General features: G+C 36.7%; 1 protein-coding gene and 1 pseudogene across 1 annotated transcript; both read left to right on the top strand.

The window, feature by feature from the left end:
- Positions 1-679: 679 nt before the first annotated feature.
- On the top strand, positions 680-1,714 carry LOC145131801 (uncharacterized). Its single transcript, XM_079066452.1, has one exon. The coding sequence runs from the start codon at positions 680-682 to the stop codon at positions 1,712-1,714; it is 1,035 nt and encodes a 344-aa protein (XP_078922578.1).
- A 5,626-nt stretch (positions 1,715-7,340) lies between these two features.
- LOC145132062 (delta(12) fatty acid desaturase FAD2 pseudogene) lies at positions 7,341-8,530 on the top strand (annotated as a pseudogene).
- The last annotated feature ends 434 nt before the right edge of the window (positions 8,531-8,964 follow it).

Below are 8,964 nucleotides of genomic sequence, written 5' to 3'. Positions count from 1 at the left end.
TCACATAAGGAAGACATGATAGTGGTGACATAACCAATGTACGAGGATATCGAAGCAGCGCATGGGAAAACACAATACCTGGATACAGACACATGCCCCACCACCCCAATTATTGTAGCCCCAAACACATCCGGGCCAAGTAATGGGCTACCCCCCATCGAGTGTTTTGGGACCTTTCCCTCCACATCTTTCAGACCTTATGAAACCCATACACAATGGGCCAGTGAGTCCACAGGTAAAAGGAGAAGACTTGTAAGCAGGCAACGAAGTCTTAAAATCTCCACACCAATGCTAGACTCATCCAAGAACCTCCTGAACGCTCCATAACCTAATAACCCGATTTCGCCTCATAATGTACCGCTACCAGAATCACCCACTAACAGTGGCGAATCCCTTGATCTCAACACCCCCAAGTTAGACACCCACAAACTTTGGATGCTGAAGTAGATGTATCGGAATTACAAAGAACGGAAGAAATTAGGATGGAATTGGGGTTCAACATCACCCCAAATGACCCCATCCTACGCGATGCCATGGGCGAACCCGGTGAGCACATTATCCCCTAATGAATTGTATCAGTCTAAACATCAGGGGGATCGGAGAAGAACATAAAGTCCGATGGGTCAATAGGTTGAAGATTAGCAACAACGCTTCCTTTGTAGGTATTCAGGAAACCCAGATGGCCGACTTTAATTCAATCAATGTTGAAGGTTGTTGGGATTCTGATAAGGTTGGTTGCTCAGCTACCCAATCTACAGGCAGATCTGGTGGGTTACTAAGCATGTGGGACCCCACTAAATACATTGTATCTGAAACGATCAAATCACGACATTTTCTAATCACAATTGGGAACTGGCTGGGGATTCCTGGTGACACGATAATGGTCAATATATATGGTCCACATGCTCCAGTGGAAAAGAAACAATTGTGGAACGATCTATTGCAAATAAAAAGGGCGAAACAAGGTACATGGATCATTTTTGGTGATTTTAACACTGCGAGGCGTAGTGAAGAAAGATTCAGGTTGCATTTTTGTCCCTCTTCAGCATTCCATTTTAATCTATTCATCACTGAGGTAGGGCTCCACGATATTAAAATGGGGGGAAACAGATTCACCTATTGCTGCCAAACGGACTTTAAACTAAGTAAACTTGACAGATTCCTGGTATGTGATAACTTCCTAAACCTCTTTCCTTCCGTCTCCATTACTGCTCTCCCACGAGAATTATCTGATCACTGTCTGATCGCACTACGAACCTCCCTCCCTGATTTTGGTAAACCTCCGTTTCGGTTCTTCAACTCTTGGATGTTACGAGACGGCTTTGATGATTTAGTACAAAAGGCTTGGGCGGATTTCAGGGGTTTTGGTACCCCTGATACTTATTTGAAATCAAAGTTGAAATTTATAAAAAACGAAATCAAAAAGTGGAGGGCAACAGATCACCCCAAGGAAATGCAAGAACTCCAACAGATCAAGGCGAGAATGCAGGAACTTGACTTAGCAGCTGAGTCTCGGGACCTCAACGACTCGGAGATTGAAGAAAGGAGATTGGGGTTCAAAAAAATAATTGAACTTGAGAAATTTGCGCTATCCGACATCAAGCAAAGAGCAAAAATCAAGTGGACTGTTGATGGCGATGAAAATTCTTCATTTTTCCATGGATTCATTAATAACAAAAAAAAGGAAGAACTCTATTCCTGGACTCTCAATTGATGGCAGGTGGGAAACACGACCGGAGGCAATCAAACAAGAAGTTTTCAAGTTCTACAGACAGAAATTCCAGGAAAGGTGGCCATCAAGACCAAAGCTCACCAACCTAAACTTTTCAACCTTAGACCCCGCTGATAGTACCAGACTTGAAGCCCCCATCACCACTGACGAAATCAAAAATGCCATTTGGGACTGTGGGTGTGAAAAGGCTCCTGGGACAGACGGATATTCCTTTAAATTCTTTAAAACGTACTGGGACATGCTGAAAATAGACATAATCAAGGCAGTCAAACACTTCGAAAGAACCGGGAGATTTGGAATTGGTTGCAATGCCTCATTCCTTACTTTGGTCTAAAAAATCAAAGACTCGCTTTCAATTGGGGATTTTCGGTCAATCTGCCTCATTGGAAGCATATATAAGATCATTGCAAAGATCCTCGCCAACAGATTAAAACAAGTCATTGGTCAATGTATTGGAGATGTCCAAACCGCCTTCGTGGAAGGAAGAAATATTTTGGATGGACCACTCATAATCAATGAGCTCTGTTCACGGGCAAAGAAGGAAAATGAGAAAATGTTATTGTTCAAAGTTGATTTTAATAAAGCATTTGATACGGTAAATTAGGAATACCTCGACCATATCCAAATGCAGATGGGATTTGGTGAAAAATGGAAGGGGTGGATCCAAGGACGCCTAAAAACATCAAGAGCATCGGTTCTCGTTAATGGTGCACCGACGAACGAATTTGAGTTTAAGCGAGGAATTCAACAAGGCGATCCATTATCACAATTCCTTTTCATCATTGCAATGTGAACCCGCTAAACACCCATTCACAAACCTCGGTGTCCCTGTGGGGGCAAACATGAACCTCACAAAGCATTGGTGCCCTGTGATTGAAAGATTCCGCTCAAGACTTAGCTCATGGAAATACAAGACGTTGTCACTAGGGGGTCGTCTTACACTATCCAAGGCTGTTCTTGGCAGCCTACCCACCTTTTATTCCTTATTGTTTGTTGCTCCTGCAGGTGTCATTAAAACTCTGGAAAAGCTTCGCCGAAATTTTCTCTTGGGTGGTGCGGAGGAATTGAGGAAGATAAATTGGGTCAAGTGGCAGAAGGTATTATCCCCAAAAAACGCAAGTGGGCTTGGACTTGGATCGCTGAAGGCACTCAATATAGCCCTGATTCTGAAATGGTGGTGGCGACTTAAGGTTGATGGGACTAGCCTATCGAGCAGGATCATAAAAGGAATTCATAACCTATATAATAAACCGGCAGATTACATGTTCAAAAAAACATTAACTGGCGTATGAAAAATGTGGCGGGAATTCATAAGGTGCTAACAAAAGTAGACATCAACACTGATGATGTATTCATAAAAGATGTCGGATCCGGTGAAGACACTATGTTTTGGCATGATAGGTGGAAGGGGGACACAACACTGAAAGAATCCTTTACCGTGCTCTACAAACTGGAAATGTACAAGAGATGCAAAGTCTCTGATCGAGTAACCCCAGATGGTCTGGTTTGGAGCTGGAAATCAACCCTTACCTCACCTGATGAAATAAGCCAATTTGAAGCGATCAATGCTCGGGTCGAAGACCACCATCCATTACCCAGGCGAGATAAATGGACATGTAGTCTATCTCATGATGGTGCATTCCATGTGAGGGCACTCAGATCACAAATTGACGGAAGGACTCAAACGTGGTAGATTGTAGTCTATCTCATGATGGTGCATTCCATGTGAGATAAATGGACCTGTAGTCTATCTCATGATGATGTAGTGATAGATTGGATAGATGGCATTCCAATAAAGGTGAGTTGCTTTATGTGGAGGGCAGTTCTCGACCGGCTGCCTACTGCTACAGCCCTAATCAGACGTGGCATTCAACTTCCATCCTTACCTGCACCTTGTGCAGATTAGAACCTGAAGATACAGATCCCGTGATTCTCCGATGTCTAAAAGCTGTGACGGTATGGGAATGTATATTCTGGTGGTGTGAGATACTTGACTCGCATTTCACACATATAAGAGACCTGGTGGAATTCGCCTCTAAATGGGGAACATGCCATAAAAAACGGAGGAGTCTAATTGCTATTTGCTATGGGACAACATGGCTCTTATGGAAAGCACAATGCAATTGGACCTTCAAGAAAAAAAAATAGATTTATACTTTTAAATTTGATTGGCTATGGTAAAATGAATCACTAATAATTAGAAAAAGTATGTAATCATTATCTAATTATTAGTAAAAATAACTATTCAGGGATAATTGGAAAGGGATAGGGATAAATAAAGCCAAAAAATAGATTTATACTTTTAAATTTGATTGGTTATGATAAAAGGAATCACTAATAATTAGAAAAAGTATGTAATTATTATCTAATTATTAGAAAAAATAACTATTGAGGGATAAGGATAATTGGAAAGATAATTATTAGTAAAAATAACTATTGATGGGTAGGGATAATTGGAAAGGGACAGGGATAAATGAAGGATAAATGAAGCCAAAATAAAAATATTATAAATGTCGTGAAAAAGCCGAATGGAATAGTCTACCAACATCATTTGGTGTGCTCAATTAATTGTGTCTAACGTACCCATTGGCCAGCCAGCCCTACTGTGCTTAATTAACACGCTAAAACTAGATGGTAGCCATTCATGCAATGATGTTACGAACAACTTGGTATCCAGTAGCCCTACTTTGCTTACCACGAGAGAGTGGCAGCACTTTTTAACATGTTGTCATTTAAGTCTTTTTAGTTTTTTTTTAAAACCATTAAACTTAGCACGTGTAGTACAGGATAAAACCATTAAACTTATCACGTGTAGCAGTGGTAGTATGTTATTTTAATAAGTTTTATTTTTTTAAAACAATTAAAAGTAAGAGCAAAAGAGAACAGCCGATCAAAATTCATAAGTTAACTTTCTCTCTTCTATCTCCTCTCGCCATAATAGCCAGGCTTGGCAACCTTGGCGCAAGCACCACTCCCTAAGCCTATATAAATACATTTGCTTTCTCCCATGAAATTCACAAATTTATAGAATCTTTTCCACAAAGAGAGAGAAAGACCACTGGAAGAATTAGTCAGGTGCTTCCCTTCTCCAATGATCTTCATACTTCATATAAAACTGTACGAAACTTTATGTCGGCAATCATATATTTGAAGTAAGGGTTTTTGATTTTACACACCATTCTATCCTAAGCCTAGGAAACACCAATCTAATACCTATCTACTAAAAAGTCAACTTATAATAAACCATTTGTAATCAGTTTTTTCGGAAAACAATGCAATTTCAATTAATAAAAATACTTCAAAATTAATTAGGGTTGTCTAAATGGTAAAAATGGATGTCTTTTTAGCCAATCCCTGTTCATATACATTCTACAAAAATCAATGCACATTTGTTTTAAGAAAAAAGCCAGGCGCCTTTTTGGCTTATAAGAAGTTACGCATCTTTTTAACTTTTTTTTTTTTTTTTTTTCAAACTAACATAGATACATCAAACCTTTAATCTAAACATTTAAATTTTATGATATTTATTATTAAACCTTACCGTTAAATTAATTTTATTTACTATAATTTTAATAATAAAGTATTTTCCAGTGACTTTTATTTAATTTATAATATATTAAAACAAAATATTTCCTATTGCTTTTTTTTCTTGTTTATTTACAAATTAACCCTTAGATACATCAAACTTTTAATTTAGACCTTTAAATTTTATGATATTTATTATTAAACGTAGGTGTTAAATTAATTTTATTTACTACAAACTTAATAATAAAGTATTTTCCAATGATTTTTATTTAATTTATATTATATTAAAGCGAAATACAAATAAAATATTTTGTAATATCAACAAAGTTTTAATTAATGTCATTTAACATTTATATTTTTAAACATAAAGTTGTAACTAAAATATAAAGGTAAACAAACAAAACATACATCCGAACGTTAATAAATTGTTTGACAAAAATAAATTTATTGTTTTTTATTTGATAAATGAATATACATATGTACAAATGCATTATTTTTTTGAGGTAATTTTTTTTATCAATGGACATGGAAAAAATTATGGGTTTATATATTTTTTTAGTCAGTAATATATATATATATATATATATATATATATATATATATATATATATATATTATAATTAATGATATTAGGTTTATGAAAATAAAATAAAAAAGTCTAAAAATATGTCAAACAACTTTGGACTTTTTTTTATAACTTATTTTCTAAAAAAGTCACGTATTCTTTTTTTTTTTTGCTATTAAGTTACACAACTTTTGAATTTTTCTAGTTTAATTATTAAAGATATGTCATACAATATATTTATTGATTTTCTTTAAGTTACCCCTCGTTCCAGCCGCCGCCATCGCCTCTTTAAACCCTAACTTTGTCTTTCCCCTTCTCCAGCGATGGTGCCTTGTCATCAAATCTTGAAGAAGAAAACCCTAGTTTCGGATCAGAAGGGTGGCGGTGCTAGGGTTTCGTAAAAGTAACGTTCAAAACAGATTGATGATGGTGGTGTGGGAATCAGATCAGGTTCAAAGGTTGCATAGTCGTGGTGGCGGCCAAGAGTTAACAGAAGAAAGGAAGAGGGCGTCAGAGGTTGGTGAGGGCGGCGGTGATGGCGGATAGTGGTGGCAGTTAGGGTGTTATTGTGTGTGTGTTTCCCTAAGAGAGAGAGAGAAAGAGAGGTGACGGGTGAGGAGATGAGAGGTTCGACCACAAAGAGAGAGAGAGAGAGAGAGAGAGAGAGAGAGAGAGAGAGAGAGAGAGAGCATTTTTCTTTTCTTTTTTTATTTATTTTGTAAAAAAATTGAAAAAACAAAATACAAAGGGCAAAATCGTCATTTAAAACCATAATGGACCAAACTCGCAACAAAATAAAACTTTTTGGACCATTGGTGCTAGTCCAAACCTGTTTGGCCCAAAGTGGCATTTTTCGACATACCACAAGGACCATTCTTGCAATTTTGTCATATATATATATATATATATATATATATATATATATATATATATATATATATATATATATATATATATATATATATATAAAGTTTGTGGGTTTAAGTCTAAAAGCCACATTTAAAAATTGATGAAAATAAGGTTAAAAAATTAATGAATTTTTTTTTATAAAAACAGTATTATTGTTATCTTTTTTTTATCTTATTAAAAAGTAAGTTTAAAATTAATAAATTAACAAAGTTAGTAATAAAATTTTATTAAATAATAAAGATAATAATGATTAGGTTATTATGAAATATACATATATAAAAGTTAGTCTAATGATTATTGATGTGATTATTATATGATAATGATATAAAAATAGGGGTCAAAAATAGTGTATGATAGTAGACCGGTATGTCTCTAGTAGGACCCTTGAAGTACACATAAAATACATAGAGCCAAAAGTTATATATATCCTATGAACCACGTAGAGCCAAAAGTTATATATATCCTATGAACCACATGCATAGTCTTCCTGTTTGCTACAATTTTTCCAGTTCACCAGTTCATTCGCTCACTACAAACAAGCATTGGAACTTAAATCAGATTACATGACTATATCTGCACCATTTTTCTTAATGCAGATCGCTGATGGACATGAGCGCAGGTGGGCAAATGTCAAAACCATCAAAAGGAAGCAAAAATTACGATGAGGAACCCCTCCAAAGAGCCCCTTACAAAAAACCTCCATTCACAATTGGGGATCTCAAGAAAGCAATCCCATCTCATTGTTTTAATCGCTCCATCCTTCGCTCTTTCAGTTACCTTTTATACGACCTAACTATTTCCTTCATCATGTACTACCTCGCCTCTCGTTACATCCACCTCCTCCCCCGCAACCTCTCCTATGTCGCATGGCCTGTTTATTAATTGAATCTTACAAGCGACAATCGTAGGTGGTGTTTGGGTTATAGCCCATGAATGTGGCCACCACGCCTTCAGTAACTACCAATGGGTCGATGACACCGTTGGGTTTCTATTACATTCTTCTCTCCTTGTCCCTTATTTCTCTTGGAAATACAGTCACCGCCGCCACCATTCCAACACCGCTTCACTTGAACGTGACGAAGTCTTCGTCCCTAAACTAAAATCTAATCTCCCTTCATTAGTTGTCTACCTAAACAACCCACCTGGTCGAGTCCTTTATATCTTGTTCGTCCACACCCTAGGCTGGCCTCTGTACCTAATGTTCAACTATGCTGGCAGGAACTACGATAGGGTTGCATGCCACTTTTACCCAAACAGCCCTATTTACTCGAAAAGTGAACGTGCTCAGATCATTGTTTCTGATTTTGGGGTCGTTGTTGTCACTTACCTCCTCTATAATCTAGTAATGACCAAGGGACTCACATGCGTCTTCTGTATGTATGGCGTGCCTATGCTCATTCTAAACACTTCACTTATTTGTGTTACATACTTGCATCACACGCACTCTTCCTTGCCCCACTATGATTCAACGGAATGGGATTGGTTGAGAGGAGCTCTTGCAACAGTCGATAGAGATTATGGGATCTTGAACATATATAACAGGCCACAACATCACTAATACCCATGTCATCCATCATTTTATTCCCAAAAATACCTAATTATCATGCAATGGAGGCCACGAAAGCAATCAAGCCCATATTGAAAGATTATTACAGGTTTGATGAAACACCGATTCTGAAAGCCTTGTACAGAGAAGCAAAAGAATGCGTATATGTTAAATCAGATGATAATGAAAAGGCCAAGGGTGTCTTCTGGTTTGACAATAAGTTTTAATCACGGGAGATTGTATAATTGTATTTCACAAAGAAGAAGTTTGAAGCCTATTGCTTAGTAATTTTAGATTTGTATTCGTTTTCGATGCATCTAAAATCGACTTTAATTTGACTTTAGATTATAGTATATAATAAGATGAATAATTTCTTACCACATCTAGTAATTGTTTGCTTACACTACAAGAATAACCAAGGGTGTTGGTAGGATAAATTTTTCGGGTTTCGGGTAATTCGAGTTTTTCATGTTAAAAAAAATACCCGTTACCTGACAAGAATTAAATTCAGGTAATTCAGCTTTGGGTAATTCGGGTAGTAGGTCGGGTTTGGGTAATTCGGGTATTACCCGAAATTAAATGTAATTAAGTAAATATGTCGTGCTCTATTAGTCTTATTTATATAAACAAACGAGGCATAAATGAAGTTACTCAAACTTTGAAAATTGATATTTTTTAGTCAATAAT

This window comes from Lactuca virosa, chromosome 8 (assembly GCF_052849685.1).
Source record: "Lactuca virosa cultivar CGN04683 chromosome 8, Lactuca_virosa_CGN04683_v6, whole genome shotgun sequence".
Taxonomy (NCBI): Eukaryota; Viridiplantae; Streptophyta; class Magnoliopsida; order Asterales; family Asteraceae; genus Lactuca; species Lactuca virosa.
The sequence above is the reverse complement of the archived record's forward strand: the minus strand, read 5'-3'. Positions and strand labels throughout refer to the sequence as shown.

What these genes read in the sequence shown, in the direction of transcription:
- LOC145131801 (XM_079066452.1), top strand. Translation starts at nt 680, where the DNA reads ATGGCCGACTTTAATTCAATCAATGTTGAAGGTTGTTGGGATTCTGAT.